Here is a 16,635-nt window from a genome sequence, read left to right as displayed (position 1 = left end):
TGTGTGTGTGTGTGTGTGTGTGTGTGTGTGTGTGTGTGTGTGTGTGTAGGGGGAAGAGAAATATATTTGGAAATGACTATGATGTAAAAGCAAAAGGCTTCAATAAAATTGTTTTTGCAAGATCAGTCTGCTATCAGTATCCACGAGGAGGGGGAAAGATGAAATCAGTCTATTTGTTTGTTTGCCACTAGCCTGGCAAACTTTTTGCCCTGGACAACTAGGGATTTACATCTTGCCTGAAGGTATTGAATAGAAGCAACCTCTCATAACAGTTGATTTTTTTATTATTATTATTGTATAGATTTGTTGGGGATATGCTCTAGAATATATATGGCACTTTAAGGTTTGCAAAGCATTTGATCTCATTTGATCCTTATAATATCCTTGGGAGGTAGGTTCTATTATTTCCATTTTATAGATTAGCATCTTGGGCTCCAAAAGATTAAGCAGTTTCCTCAGGATCACAGTTATGAAAAGCTGGAACCAGAATTCGAACCTGGGTAATCTCCGGTCCGTATCCTATACTCTATAGACTATAACATGCAGCCGTTATGAAGATTCTCACTGGTTGTTGCAAGGGATCACAAAAGAGATCTTCGGCCCAAAGAAGACGTCTCTGAAAGAAATTATACACATTCATTAAATACAGGTAGAAATTACGAAATGTTAGTTTATGACATGGTTTGGTGGGCTAAAGTTTGACCTTGTCCCCTGGATTTTAAATGTAACAATTCTTTCTATGCAGATGAAGTACAAAAGGGACATAAAACACATCTGATTTCCTTGGGAAAAAAACTAGAGTAATTAATTTTTGTTTCCTCTTTTAGACCCAGTCCCCTTCTGGAATGCATAAGAAAAAAAGCAAGATATTTAAATGTAATCCAAAAGGCTAATGAGCATATGTAAATTTTAATTAATTTAATTAATTTTAAATTTTAATTAATTTAATTTAATAAGTATTATGGAATGTTAAATTTGTGCCTCCTTCCCTCCAAAAGCCCTTTTACTTTATGCCACAGGTGCCCTTATCCAAGGGTTACATATAACTATTTGTGGTCATTTCTTACACAAAAGTCAAATCTGAGCGTCAGTGTAGAGTGGCTTGCAGAGAGCAGGACTTGTAGTCAGTCAATGAGACCTGGTTTCAAACCATGACTGTCACTTATTGGCTGGGGCAGGGCAATTATCAACCTCTCAGTGGCCCTGGCAGCTCCCTAAGACTAGGGTTATTAACTTTTCATTTTTGTTGTATTCTGTAAGTTTTGGGTGGTCTGATGAAGCCTGTAAGTCCCTTCTGGGAGCAATGTTTTTAGTGTATAAAACAAAATGCATAAGACTACAAAGGAAACCAGTTTTATTGAAATTGTTATAACATGTCTTTTCAAAAAATAAATTCATGGGCCCCAGGTTAAGAATAGCTGCTCCATGACAAATTATAGAGAAAGCGTTGATCTGCCTTGGAAGAGGATGGTCCTCTTTTAGAGCTTCCTACACTGACAAAATCACAGGTTAACCACAACTGATCAAGGTGATGTGTTCATTCTTTCTAATGAGGAATGAATCAACTCTCATTCCAGGCAGTGGAGTTTTTGGGGAAAAAAGCATCGGGCTAAGAGTCCAACTGTATACAAACAACCTTGTTTGCACATAGTTGTTTTCATGTTGTCTTCCCCCATTAGACTATGAGGTCCTTGAAAATAGAGATGGTCTTTAGCCTTTCTTTGTAAATCCAGTGTTTAGCACAATGCTTGGCACATAGTAGATGCTTAATAAATGCAGGGTTCTAATCATAGCGCTATTAAATAGTTAGTTGTATGGACCAGAAACTTCACTCTGTGAACCCTGTTTTCAGCATCTGTAAAACAGAGATTTTAGGAAAGACACGGACAAACTGCATCTTGTCCAGAAACCAGGGAACAGGACAGTGAAGAGACTAGAGACCCTGCAGTGTGAAGACAGATTAGAGGAACTATGGATGTTTGGTGTGGGGGAAGAGAAGGCATAAGATAAGTGTTTTCAAATGGTTGAAGGACTGAAGAAGGAAGGAGAGAGAGAGAGAGAGAGAGAGAGAGAGAGAGAGAGAGAGAGAGAGAGAGAGAGAGAGAGAGATCTAAGTATTCATTTACCTTTTAAACTCTGCAAAAAAAAGCTATTTCTTTTGTGAAAACCCTTTGGATTCACACCTAAAACTGATGAAAACCCTGGGTCTTCATCAGGGCTTCTCTAATAAAGATGATTTTATAACTTCCTCATTTCTATTTACTTTCAGTAAAACCACTAAGTAAATATCATGGGATTGTAGTTTTAGAGTTGGAAGGGACTTATTACATAAGAAGCTATCTAGTCTAACCCCATCATTTTATTATTTTTTTAATTTTTTAAAAATTAATTTATTTTAATTTATCAACAATCACTTCCCTATGCTATGGAGTTTAAAATTTTTCTCCCCCTTCCTCCCCACCACCCTCCCCAAGATGGTGCACAATCTGATATAGGCTATATATATGCATTCTTATTAAACATATTTTCAGATTAATGATGTTGTAAGTAAAAATTAGAACCAATAGGAGGAACCACCAGAAAGAAGAAACAAAACTCAACAGAAGAGAAAAAAATAGCAAATAGTATGCTTCGATCCGCATTAGAATTCCATAGTTGTTTCTTTGGATGTGGATAGCATTTTCCAGTATGGGGTCTTTGGAGATGTCTTAGATCCTTGTATTGCTGGGAAGGGTTAAGTTTATCAATATTAGTCCTTGCACAACGTGGCTGTTATTGTGTACAAGCATTCTCTTTAACCCCATCATTTTAAAGATAAGAAAACTGTGGCCTAGGGAAATTAAATGACTTATCTTAGGTCATAAAGGTGGTAATTATCAAGTGGGACTTGAATCTGGTTCCTCAAACTGCAGAGGCAGGCTCTTCTCACTGGAGTCCAAACTCTTCACTTTACAAATGAGGAAACTGAGGCCTCGGGAGGTTAAGTGACTTGCCCGGCATCACAAAGGCAGTAAGAGATCTAGGATTCAATTCCTGTCCTGGGATTCCAAATCTAGAGTTCTTTCTACTACATCACATGACATAAAAGGAAGTGCCCTCTACATTCTCATGTAAGTTTATTGTGTTATTGAGGCACTGAAAGAAAACCCCCTTACTTTGGGCAGCACAGCAGTTCACTGAAGTTGCAATAACAGATCATCTCACATCCTTTTCCATCCCAGAAGTGGTCCTGGAGGTGTCCATCAATCTGTTTAAGATCTGCCACTCCTTCAGGAATATTGTGACAGTTGTGATCTTTTAAAATCTTCCTGTAGCAAGAGAGACGGGTGGTGGACATGGCATGTCCTCCTAGCAGCAAATTCAGCAAAACCAGCACGGCTGTGATTTTCATTTTGGCTTTCAGCTCTAAAGAAAAGGAGAATAACAAAAGTGTCTGTTTAGGTACACTCCACACTAGATTCTATCCATCATCCCATTGTAACGGCCAGGGCATAGGATGTATCTCCCAAGATAGAGCACCATACCTCTCACCGAGGCTTGTGGATACCTACTCACTCTCCCTCCAACCTCCTTTCAAACACGCAGGTTTAGCTTCCCAGAGAAAGATCACCACCCTGTGATTCAATTCCATCTCTTTCATTGTACTAGGGGTAACCCCGTTGAGAGTAAATACATTCCCTCTATCCACCTATAATTTGAGATAGAGTTGGTGAGACATGGTGGGGCTGGGATGGGCTTTGGGACAGGGGTTACCCACCACTTTCCCCTCTTGAGCCAGGGCCCTGCATATTACCATAAAGGTAGTCTGGGGTCAGGACAGGACACTGACCTGGGAATCAGGAGGCTTATATTCTAATCCCAAATCTGCCATTGTGTATTTCTGTGTGACATTGAGAAGCTTCTTCAACCTCTTTGGACACTGCTTTCTGTTTATACAAACCAGTTACTCACAAGAATGCCACTTTTAGATCTTAAACATAACCATTTACAGTAAGGCAAAAGAAATAATATCACAGGTATAGCAAGTGCGTAAATAATATATATCACAATCCACATGTGAGCCTAGTTGTACTCTCTCATCAATGCACTCCATATCTATGGGGACAGAACCTGTCAGGAAAGAGTACCAGGGAGGAAAACTTGTGTGCTTGAAGTGAGTCATGACTCTGGACCATTGCCCTTGGTATCACTGGTCCAATTAGGAACCTTGCACCGCATAAAACTGCTTCCCTGCTAACTGATTGTCTGTGGATTCTTATAATTCTACAACTGGATAAATCCTCTTCCCTTCAACTCTTGAACCAGGAGGGACTTTACAAGCTCTTCAAACTGAAAAGTGTCCTTAAAATGACTTCGAAAAAGCATTGACCGTTAATTTTTTTGTACCCAGTTCCCTTTAAGCCAGAGAATTGTCCAGCTCCTTAGACTGACTCTCTGAGGACTATGGCCTCCCAGACCAATCTATTATCAGGATGCTGTGTTGTCCAATCAAATTGTAGCAAACAGAGCTCAGGGCAAGACAGCTCAAGCTGATTCTGAACCAATCAAATAGCCTATCCCGCTTTCCACTCACCAGGATCCTGCAACACCCAATGACATCTCAGTATTTCTTCCTATGTAGCTGCAGCAAAACTTCTTTCCCCTTTCTGCTTTTCCCTCTCAACCAGAGGAGGGCAGCAGAGAGCAAGAAGTATGTCACAGAGGCTCCTTCAATGCAGCTGAGGTTCTTTCCAAACAGTCAGTATTTGTGTAGGAGAAGCCTTGCATTTGGGGAAAGAGTCAGGCATGGAGTCAGGAAGACCTGAACTCAAATTTGGCCTGGGTGACCACTGGGTCACTAACTGGGTGACCTTAGGCAACTCACTCCACCTCTGTCTGCCTCAGTTTCATCAGCTGTAAAATGGGGATAATACTAGCAAACTAATTTGCAACGTTGTTGTGAGGATCAATTGTGACAATATTTGTAAAGTGACATAGTAGGTGCTATATAAATGCTTATTCCCTTTCTTTTCCCTTCCCTTCTTTAGCCTCAGTCTCTGATGCTCATTTACTCATTTCTCACTAAAAGGTAATAACTCACCAAATACATGATAGACATAGCATGATAGCAACAGTCCTTTAAAAATCATACATCAGTTTCCAAATTGTTATGATTTTTCTCTTTTAAATCAGTTGTATGCAAATGAAATTAAGTATGACCCTGCAACTCTAAGTTCTCATCATGTGTGTCATTATATGTCCTTGGAACTATTTTTTTTTGCTCATATTTTCCCAGTTTTAATAAATAGAAGTTCTTTCTCTGCTCCCTTTAAACCACCAAACTATTCACATGCAAACAAGGTATCATCCTACATCTTTTACAAAGGGACTTGTTCTTATTCAGGCCACAGTTCATTTTCTGTCCTAAACTGCCTGAATCTCATCTGATTACTTTTTTTTTAACACATTTTAACAGTTTTTATTAAGTAAACATTCTTTTCCTTCTCACCTTCCAGGCATCAAAATATCCATTTCTGAAAGAGACAATACCTTATATCTTTTACCAGTTGACATCATTATTTTACTTTATGTACCAGTATTTTTTCTGCCCTTTTTAGCACTAAATAACTCTCTCTCTATATATATATAATAATGTATATATATACATTATATATATGTACATGTCATACCTTAAAGTACATTAACTTACTCTATACTCTCCCAAACTCAGGAAGCAAGATTGTGCTGTCTATTCTCTCTGCGGTAGTAGGCAGAGTATTTCTAAAATAAATGACATGTTTCTAACTAGTCTAAGTGACTTTCTCTGTGATAATTTATCAAGCATCCAACAAGGCCTCTTTAAGTTTCCTCTTTTTTTGGGGGGGGGGGGCTAGGCAATGGGGTTAAGTGACTTGCCCAGGGTCACACAGCCAGTAAGTGTTATGTGTCTGAGGCTAGATTTGAACTCGGGTCCTCCTGAATCTAGGGCCGGTGCTCTATCCACTGTGCCACCTAGGTGCCCCCAAGTTTCCTCTTTAACAGTGAGGAAACTGCAGCTTTTAACCTATGACAGAGTCAGAATTTGAACTCCCAGCTATTAATTTCTTCAGCTGTTGCCAGCTACTGAGAAGGAATTTAATTATAATGCTAAAAAAGAAAATGATGTAGAAGACTTCCAAAAAAGACTCCCAGTTTCACTTGGTGTTTTGGAAACGGATTGTTTTTGTCTGAAATTCCCTGCACTTGGGTGCAACTTCAGGTGAGTTTTTTTAAATAGAGAAATGAGAATAATACGTTATCTTAGAGAAAATACCTCCTTTAAAATATTTGAAATAAAAAATATTTGCTTCTATTGTAATAGGGATTTGCCTAGAACACCTAAGACTGGGCACCCAAATGGAAGACTTTAGGGACCTGCTTCTGACAGAAGATATTCTGCATTCCTCCACCAGTATGCGGGAGAAGTCTTTTTCAGTGGTTGCATAATGGAAACAGGCTGTCTTTAAAAGCGTCAGCCTGGAAGGGTCTCTTTCTCTTTCTGGCAGTGTTCAGGGGGTTAAAGGTGTTGTTCACCCATAGCTTGGGAGCTATGAACAGAGTTGGGTGGAGGGAAGACAATCTCTACCACACACACACACACACACACACACACTTTAGGGCCTGCGGCCCCCAGAATCGGGGTTGGGGCCTTGTTCCTGCTCTATTTGTTCTTTTGAGTTCTAGGTGCAGGTGGTAGAGTCCTCCTGAGCCGTCGTTCAAGCCATGATGACCTTGTAGGCAGGATTCCAGGCCAGATGTTCCTGGCAGTCCAGCAGGGTAGTCCCAAGAAGCCAGGGTGCTTGGTCTTTGACCTCCCACCCCAGGCTTGAAACTTGGAACTTGATGGAACTATTCTACATAGGAACTGAGTTATTCTGTGAACCTAATCCCTATCCCCTTCTTAGAAACCGTAGAGATATTGAGAGGTGAGGGGATAAGGAGGGAGAATGATTATGCCCTCATGTATTGCAGAGAGTATGTTTGTATATTTTTTCCTCTGCATTTGAATCAAATATTCGTTTGTAAAAATTAATCTGACTGTTAAGTGGCCAAATGGAACTAGGGGTGTAGGGGAATCCTAAAACTGGGGGAACACCCTTAGTAGGGGCTTAAGACAACAGCAGATAGACTAGATACCAGCAAACCCTCTTAATGCTACTGGAGTACCCTGGGGGAGGGGTGAAATGTAGCACACCTGGCCTTCAGGAAGTGTGGGCTGGGGAAGTCACTGCAATACTATCATAAAAGCAGTATGGAGTAGCGGGCAGGACATTGGATTGGTAATCAGGAGGTCTACATTCTCGTCCCAAATCTGTCACTAAGACTGTGTGACATTGAGGAAGTTCCTTAACTTCTCTGGGTCTTGCTTCCATATCTGTAAAATAAGGCAGCTGGGCTAGTCAATCTCTAAGGTTCCTTCTTTGGGTATAACTATATATATCAAAATAGGACACTATTGTAATCTGAGTTCCCTGGAGCACCAGAGATCATACCTAACAGTTGCTAAGCCACTGGGCTCTGTGGGACAACGCTTCTTCATCTTCACCTTGACCTTTTTCCCCCTCTGCAGGTACTGTACATCCCCTCCTCCCCACCCCCACCCCTCACTCAACCTTTCTACCTTTTCCTATAAGAACTGTAATCAATTTGACACTGCCTTTGCTTCAGGAAAGATAGTTAGATGTTTATTTAGCTAGTAAACAGATGAGTGGATGGGTGGATATAACATTTATTAAGCACTTATATGCCCGGCACTATGTTGGGAAGCAACAAGAAAGAACGTGCTTGACCTCAAGGGGCTTACTTTCTAATTGAGAAGGGAACACATTAGGGAGAGCTAGAAAGGGGAGGGAGAGTAGAAGGATAGAAGGATGGTCAGGAGATAGCTGAGAAGTGGTGTGGAGAGTTAGATCAAGACAAGGTGAAAGCTTGCCTATTAGAGATATGCAGGCAAGGGGGGCAGAGTCCAAGTTTCCTTAGTAGGAGAGATTGGGATGATGGCTGAAGTGCAGGTAGTGTGAGATGGAAATGGCCTGAAAAGAACTTGTTAATGGATGGTCCAATTGTTCTACTCACCATTCCCATGACTTCCCCAGAGCACAGCCCTCTTCCCTGGCCACCACTCTTCCATTAGTGCCTCTCCCATTAGGATGCAAGCTCTTACAAGATAGGCAGTGTCTTGGTTTTGTATTTCTAACTCCAAGGCTTAGCACAGTACTTGACACATAGTAAATGCTTAATAAATTCTTTTCATTCATTTCGTCCATTCTGTTTGTTTTTATTAATTTTTTACTCTAATGACCCCAAAAAGTCCTAAAATATAGAATCTTATTTTAGCGTCAATATTCCTTAGGGTTTATGCAATTCATTTGGTTTTCTACCTGGAAGAAGTATAAACAAAACATATTCTGAATTCAAGGATGCTTTTTGAGGCTTGGTAGAATATAGATGTAAAAATCAAAATGCTTTGTTCACTATCCTTAACATCAGTATCAATGATGTACAATAGTCTGTCCAAAAAGGATATGGCAGTTCATATGATTAAAAAAATTATTGATGACTTGAGAGGTGGCCTAGTATGAATCAGGAAGGCCCAAATTCAAGTCACACCATCCTGGCTGTGTCTTTGTGGGCAAGTCATTGAAAGTTTCAGTACCTATCAGACTTTCAGTAGCAGAGCAGGAGGTGATCTGCATTGGTATAGTGAGTTTCCTCCAGGAGTTCCCTATTCCAATAAAATCATAGAGAAGTGGACACCCCAAGGGATGGCCTCTGCTTGGAAGTCTGTAAATTCTCAAAGCAAGTCAGTAAGGTAGAAAAAAAATACTTACCTATCTGGTGGTCAGGAAGCTGAGTTGTAGGCGCTGTTCTTTGCCTCCTAATCTTCTGACTTAGGCAAATACCCTCTGTCTTAATTTATTCTCCTTGTCAGTAAAACAAACAACAAAATTTGAAGGAGATACCACGGTATTGTGGAATGACTTAGCTCTGAAATCTTTGTAGCAGGATGAAAAGAGAATTGGTTTGGAGTTAGAAGACATAAATTCAAGTCTTATCTTGAATGATTACTACTAGTGTGACTTTGTACAAGTGACTTTACCTCCCTGAGCCTCAGTTTCTCCATCTATAGAATGAGGGTTTGGATGAAAGGTAATCTGAGGACCCTCTTAACTCTAGACTGATGATCCTATGATTTATTTCACATTCATTTTGGATATAACCTTTCTCTCTACACCCACACCTTGTAAGAAAGGAAAATGGCAAAGTAAAAACAATTAATATTGTGACTGTCTGAAAAGGTATACAACCCCTGTAGTGTTCCCTTTAGGATGTTTTCATTTACATAATTGTAATTGTGTATTACTCTTTGGATTGTTTATTTCATACATATTTCTAAGCAGCTCAGTGGCTCAGTGGATAAAGCACTGGGCCTGGAGTCAGGAAAGACCTGAGTTCAAATCTAGTCTCAGACACTAGCTGTATAAACCTGGGAAAGTAACTTAACCTTTGTTTGCCTTATCTGTAAAATGGAAATAATAACAGTACCTACCTCCCATGGTTGTTGTGAAGACCAAATAAAGTAATAACTATAAAGTGCATGGCACTATTTATATAAATGCCTCACTCTGATATTTCTCTGAATTCCTTGCATTTATAATTTCTTACTGCACTCTAATATTCCATTATATTCTTATACCACAGTTTGTTCAGCTATTCCTCAATTGAAAGATACTGATTTTGTTTCCAGTTCTTTGCTACCACAGGAGAACAGATCATATCTTAAAAATCACCAAAAAGGGTGAATATCATATCTTAATAACAACTATATTTTTTGAGTTATTCTTATTCTAAATTACTTCTAGAGATTAGGGCCTGTTATGTATCTACCATGAGGGCATGAAGTAAACTTAATAGTATAAAGACTTTCGCATTTCCAGATGTCTTGCTAGATAAAGAGCTCTGGACTTGGAGTTAGGAGAGAACTCTGACCTCTGACAATTCCACCTCTGACACTGACCTCCACTGGGCAAGTAACTTACCCTCTGCTACCTTAGTTTCTTCAACTGTAAAATGGGGATAATGATGGCTCCTTTATCTCAGGGTTGTTGTGAGGATCAAATGAGATGATATTTGTAAAGCATTTAGCACAGTGCCTTGAGCATAGTAGGTTCTTAATAAATGCTTACTTCCTCCCCTTACCTTTCCCATTTCTTGGTGGGAAAAGTATCGTAGTATAGTAAAAAGAGCAATAGGTTTGTGTTTAGCAGATCTGCATTCAAATTCTGCCTCTTGTAATTGCTTTTTCTGTGACTACGGGCAAAGCAGCTCTTAGCCTCAGTTATCTCATTCGGAAAATGGAGTTAATGACACACTACCGACCTCACAGTTTTTTTTGAGAGGAAAGTATTTTGTGAACCTTAATGTAAACTTTTTTTTGGTATTTTTCTTCAATGGATTCTTTTACAGTACAGTTCCTAGTCCCTTCACATTCTAGTTGTCCTTCTTGGGATAAGCTGCTGGTCAAATAGCAGCTAGGTTTTGCAATGGATAGAGCCCCAAACCTGGAGTCAGGAAGACCTGAGTTCAAATCTTGCCTCACAAATTTACTAGCTGCGTGACCGTGGGTAAGTCACTTAACCTGTCTGCCTCAGCTTCCTCATACATAAAGTGAGGATAACAGTAGTACCCACCTCCTAGGGTTGTCATGAGGCTCAAATAAGATACATATGTAAAGCACTATGTAAAATGCTACCTGTTAACGTGGTCCTCAGAACTGAACACACTGCTCCAGGTATGGTCTGATCAAGGCAGAACACAAGGAAACTATCACCTCTCTCATTCTGTACATGGCATTGCTGACATTGTCATCTAAAATGGCACTTTCCTGTTGGTCACATCACACTGTTGATTCATATTTTACCTGCAGGCAACTAAAACTCCTGGGTTTTCCTCCAATGAACGACTCTTCTCTGGCCATATCTACTCCCATTCTGGCCATTCTATACCCATTGTATAGTTGGTTTTTCAAAATCAAACATAGAAGGATACATTTATCCTCACTAAATTTCATCTTAAAAGATATGACTTTATTGTTCTTATCTATTGAGATTAAAAAAAAACAACAACAAACAATTCTGACATCTGATGTACTTGTCATTCTTCCCAGCTTCTTGTCATCTGAAAGTTTTATAAACATGCCATCTATGTCTTTATTCATGTCGCTAATAAAAATGTTGATCAGGACAGGCCAAGGAAAGAATCTAGCTGCCCTTCACTACAGGCCTTCCTGTCTCTCTTTTTTTTTTTCTATTTCCGCATCTTTATTTTTTTAATTAATATGTTTTGATTTATCAACAATCACTTCCATATACTTTTGAGTTTAAAATTTTTCTCCCCTTCCCTCCCTACCACCCTCACCAAGATGGCACACAATCTGATATAGGCTATACATATACATTCCTGTTAAACATATTTTCACTTTAGTGATGTTGTAAGTAAGAATTAGAACCAACAGGAGGAACCACCAGAAAGAGGAAACAAAACTCAACAGAAGAAAAAAAATAGCAAATAGTATGCTTCGATCTGCTTTCACACTCCATATTTCTTTTTTTGGATGTGGATAAGCATTTTCTATCACGAGGCCTTTGGAGATGTCTTAGATCCTTGTATTGCTGGGAAGAGTTACATTTATCAATAATAGTCATCGTACAACATAGCTGTTATTGTGTACGAAGTTCTCCTGGTTCTGTTCACTCAGCATCAGACCACACAAGTCTTTCCAGGTTTTTCTGAAGTCAGCCTATTCATTGTTTCTTATAGCACAATAGCATTCCATTACATTCATATACCACAACTTGCTCAGCCATTCTCCAATTGGTGGGCATCCTCTCAATTTCCAATTCTTTGAGGCCTTCCTCTCTTAATTGACACTTTGAGTTTGATCAATGACCCAGTCCTGAATCCACCTAACTATTCTCATTCATCTTATACTTCTCCATCTTGTTCTTGAAGAAATTGGGACTTTCCCAAAATTCCAAAATGTCACTTTTGGAATGTATCTCAGGGACATGTAACCCCACCTGGCCCTGATCAAAAATCCCTTCTACATTGAGATCATCCAGCCCTTATGTGAAACTCTCCAATAAGAGAGGCAGCCCAATCCACTCTTGCACAACTCTAATTACTGTGAGATTTTTCCTGATCTTGAGCCTAATTTTGCCTCTTTCCAATTTCTTCTGGTTGCTTTTAATTCTTGCTTGTGGGAACAAACAGTACAAGTCTAAGCCTTCTTCCACGTCTTCAAATGTTTGACGCTTGACAAATTGACATCCCCCTACCCCAAGTCTTCTTATCTCTAGCCCAAAGGTCCTTAAAGCCTTCAACCATTCCTTATATGTCATGAATTCAAGGCCTTTCAGTACCCTGATTACTTTACTCTGAACATGTTGTATGCTCAGTGGTTCTCAAAATATGGTCTGGGGACCTCTGGTGGTCCCTAAGACCCTTGCAGGGGATAGTAAATATCAATAGAAATAACCCACATAAACAAAGTTTCTTAGGGGCCAGGGTCCTCAATAATTTTTAAGAACACAAAGGGATCCTGAGACTAAAAAGTTTGAGAACCACTGGCTAGTTTACCCATGTCCTTCTTAGGGATGTTGCCAAATGCCTCACTAAAATCTAGGTATGCCATCACTACAGCAAAGATTTCATTGACTAAGTTTTTCTTTAACTGATTGGCATTCCACTAATTATTCAATCTAGTAATAACTTTCTAGATTGGTTCCCTGCCTCTAGTCTCAGTGTCAAGATGCATTTCCCAAGGACCATTTTTATCCTGTAACTCCTTTCTGATTATAGCCTTCTTCCATGTTACTCCTCCTTCAGGAATACCCCACCACAATGACAATAACTCAGGTTTAATTGGCCTTTGACACCTACTGGCTGAGTGCCCATAGGTAAGCTGATGAACCTCTTAGTGCCTCAGACAACTCTCTATGAACCCAAGGTACAGAGTAGTTGCCAATTTACTTTGATGTAGGGAGTTTGAAAGTTCCTTCCAGTAAATGAAGTCACATATCTGAACCAGAATCAGACACATATACATACGTGGCAAGTGCCCTGAGGTTTGCAAAGCACTTACTCTATAATACCCTTGTGAGACAAGAAGTGCAGTATGATTTTATTCATTTTATAAATAAGGAGGCTAATGTTCCAAGGGGTTGTGACTTGCCCAAGGTCTCATAGCTAATAGAAGCATCAAAGCCAGGACATAAACTCAGGTCTCTTGACCAGCACTCTTTCCGCTATACATTCTATCCACAGTTAGATGATATGATGGACAAAATACTGGATCTGGAGTCAGGAAGACACGAGTTCAAACCTTCCTCAGCCACTTGCAAGCTGAGTGACCCTGGGCAAGTCACTTAACCTCTGTAAAATGGAGATAATAATAGCACCTACCTCCTAGAGTTGTTATGAGGCTCAAATGACAAAATATTTGCAGATAATAATAGCACCTACCTCCTAGAGTTGTTATGAGGCTCAAATGACAAAATATTTGCAAAGTCCTTTGCAAACCTTAATGTACTATATAAACACAAGCTATTTTATAAATGCTAGCTATTATATGGTGCCTTGAAATTCCTCTCCTTTTTCCCTTCATATATTTAAGTCTTTTCTCCCCAGTTAGCAATAATAAGGGCAGGGGTAGACCATGCCCTCTGCTGCTTTTGTATTTCCCAGCCATACCCAGGAGTACTCATTACTGTAGATATTAAGAATGCCCTCTTCAAGAGACAGAATGAATTGAGCAGTGTGCACAGGTACCACGGAAATATTTTTGCTGAGCACATCTAGGCCAGAGAATAAAGCAGTCTGCCACAGACTCAGCCAGGCACAGAGGTGGAAAGTTCCAAACCTGGCAAACACTGTCTAAGGATTTTTTTTTCCTTTTCCTTTTTTCTAATACTTTATAAATTACAGGTTGAAACTGAATTATCTTTTCCCTCCATTACTAATTGCAGATAAATTGCTTCGACCATTGCTCAGCCAGCGGGGGAATGTCTGGAGAAAAATGTGATATATCAGTTGCTTTCCTTGTTAAAATGCATCAAGCTTAATGCTCTGCCCCCAACTCCCCACCACCCCCCAATCCTCACAACATCCAGAAAAGTCATTTATTTTCCAGGGCTAACAGATGAAAAATTCCCCAGGCTGATTTGGAGCAAACTGTACTAATTTACTTGGATGCTTTGGTCAAACACATGTACTTTAAATTTTTCTACTGACTGTATCTGAGTTACAGAAACACCCAAACCTAAAAAGCCAAAAGCATTGAGGAGAGTCCGTTAAATGTCTTCCAAGGGATGCTGATGTAGCTTTTGATGTTATCGAGGAAAATACAGAACAGGGAAAGGCTTGCGTTTGAGCCAGGAATCCTTGCCAAGACAATAGGGACTGAGAGTTTCCAGTTTGGGTTCTGTAAGGATCCTTGGCACTACCTAAACTTTGGAATGGTTGGGTCTAGAGGGAGATTTAAAAAGAAAAATTCTTCCCCCACTCCTCTATGGCCAAAACTAACAGGGCCAGGCAGCTTGAGAGGTTTTTGCTGTTGATGCTGCCATCCCCTGGTGCAGGCGGCTGATGTCATTCCTGGGCACCAGCACGTAGGGCATGGAAATGAAGAAATGTTGATGAGTTAAACAGAAAGGGCTATTTGGGTTTGGTTCCATTCACATCCTATAATGGGAGAAAGGAGAGCTAAGAGTACTGAGGAAACCAAAAATATCATCCTAGAGAATTATACTGAGTTTTAAGAAAACAAAGTCACAGTGCCATCTATGCCACAACTGGTTGTTTTCTCTTCTGCTCCTCTATTATCTTCAAAGAAATTTGTGCTGGGATGGTCAATTCTTTGAGCCATGCTTATAATTTCTGAGATCACAGGTTAAAAGCATGACAATAATCTTCAAGCTAAATAATCCTTTTCAGGCATATTCAGACGTATTCAGACATATTCAGATAAGCACAACCGTATTGTAGAACTTGATTAGGGGTAAAATTTAATATCAAAGTGCTTCCAGCCTGATGAAAATTGTGGAAATTGTCTTCCTTCAGGATTCAGCAAGTTTAGAAGTAAGCAAATTGTAGAGCAGGAAGAATGCTGGACCTGGGTTTCAATCCTGACTTTTATATTCTCTACCGGAATGACCTTGCCTTCTGAGCCTCAGTTTTCTCATCTTTCGGAGAAACAGTACTTTTTACCACATCTCTCATCACAATGTTGTAAAGAAACGGGTTGAAACATTTGGGCAAAGGTGATGTATTAATTTTTAATTTTGCTAATTGCTTTCCTGTTCATATTAAGTCATTATAGAAGAAGGAGATAGCTTTTGGTCCTCCTGTGCCTTATACTCAAAGAACTTTAAAAGAGAGATTTTTTAGGAAACCTAAAAGATAAACTCCCCTTTATGTCGAGGGTATAATCTTGGCACTGTGTTCTCTGGTTAGGATGCTCAGGATGAAGTCAATGAATATTATATTACACATACTCTTTATATTATTATATTATACAGCAAAACCAAGTTTCTTTTTTAGGAATTACAGGTTTGTTTTTTTTTAAAAAAGAAAAACTCTCAATTGAATAAAGCTAAAACTTTAATAATAAGACTAAACGTGGCTTATGTATTCTAGGAAAATATCTGAACACTGATTTTTTTTTAAAAAGTATCTCTCATCCTTCACAGCCAAGCCATGGTTCTGAAGGGCAGGCTGATATCTCACTGTGGGAAACCTATTCTCATTCATAATTGTCCAGATCCACTCAAACAGTTAGAAGCTGGATGTCAAATTGCTTATCTTTTCTTTTTTTTTTTTTTGCCCGAGGGAAGAAAATCACTTTCCTAGCTCACTGAGAGGTATGTCACTCTCTTTCTCTGCTTTACCCCTTATGCTTCCCCATTTATTTTGAGAATTAGTCCCTTTTCTCATTTCATCCCCAGATTCTCCAAGAGTCTCTTTCTCATCTAGCTTGGCATGGATTTCTTTCTGCCCTGACCTTCAACAGCAGATAGGTTGGAGGAGAACAAATAAGATGAGAAAAAACAAAGGCAAACCAAACCCCACAAACCTACCTTTCTTCTTCTTCTCTCCCTTTCAATCTTCTTGGCAGAGAAGTCTTATTAAATGCTCAAGCTCTGAGTTTGAGCAGGAGGAGAAGAGTAGAGGGGCTGGAAGGAGCTCTTTACAAATAACCTTTTGTCTGCTCTGTCTTTTTGCCCACGATTGACAGTCTCTCTCCTCCAGCCAGGAGCTGGAGGGGGAGAGGGGGGAGAGGGCGGGGAAGGAGATGAGGCTGCAAGAACCAAGTCCTTCAGACACTTCCAAACCAGGCAAGAAAGAACTGAACAACTCCTTTACACAAGGAAACAACCGGACCATACAAGAGCTAGAGAGAGGCATACTCGTTGCAAAGGCAAATATGAAACCTGTGGGGAAAAAAAAAGAACACGGACATTTTTCTTGTTACTGAAGACTCTGATTGGAAAGGGGTGTGTGTGTGTGTGTGTGTGTGTGTAAAGGGGAGAGAGCTAATAGACAGGAGGTAAGAGTGAG

General features: G+C 39.7%; 1 protein-coding gene across 3 annotated transcripts; it reads right to left on the bottom strand.

Moving 5' to 3' along the window:
• Nucleotides 1–83: 83 nt before the first annotated feature.
• SCRG1 (stimulator of chondrogenesis 1) lies at nt 84–16,414 on the bottom strand. 3 transcript variants are annotated; one of them, XM_027837610.1, is made up of 4 exons: nt 16,155–16,413; nt 8,850–9,013; nt 3,156–3,405; nt 84–616 (listed from the first exon to the last, which is right to left on the bottom strand). In XM_027837610.1, the coding sequence occupies exons 3-4, from the start codon at nt 3,389–3,391 to the stop codon at nt 562–564; spliced, it is 291 nt and encodes a 96-aa protein (XP_027693411.1). In that variant the 5' UTR covers nt 3,392–3,405; nt 8,850–9,013; nt 16,155–16,413; the 3' UTR covers nt 84–561. The 3 variants fall into 3 exon arrangements, with proteins under 3 accessions (XP_027693411.1, XP_027693410.1, XP_027693412.1); XM_027837609.1 differs by having other exon boundaries at nt 8,850–8,942; XM_027837611.1 differs by lacking the exon at nt 8,850–9,013 and having other exon boundaries at nt 16,155–16,414.
• Nucleotides 16,415–16,635: the final 221 nt, after the last annotated feature.

This window comes from Vombatus ursinus, unplaced genomic scaffold (genome assembly GCF_900497805.2).
Source record: "Vombatus ursinus unplaced genomic scaffold, bare-nosed wombat genome assembly UNPS02014821.1, whole genome shotgun sequence".
NCBI classification, from domain to species: Eukaryota; Metazoa; Chordata; class Mammalia; order Diprotodontia; family Vombatidae; genus Vombatus; species Vombatus ursinus.
The sequence above is the reverse complement of the archived record's forward strand: the minus strand, read 5'-3'. Positions and strand labels throughout refer to the sequence as shown.

What these genes read in the sequence shown, in the direction of transcription:
- SCRG1 (XM_027837611.1), bottom strand. Translation starts at nt 3,391, where the DNA reads ATGAAAATCACAGCCGTGCTGGTTTTGCTGAATTTGCTGCTAGGAGGA. An exon ending in GAACTGCTGTGCTGCCCAAA is followed by an intron (nt 617 to 3,155) that starts GTAAGGGGGTTT and finishes AATTTCTTTCAG; the next exon opens with AGACGTCTTCTTTGGGCCGA.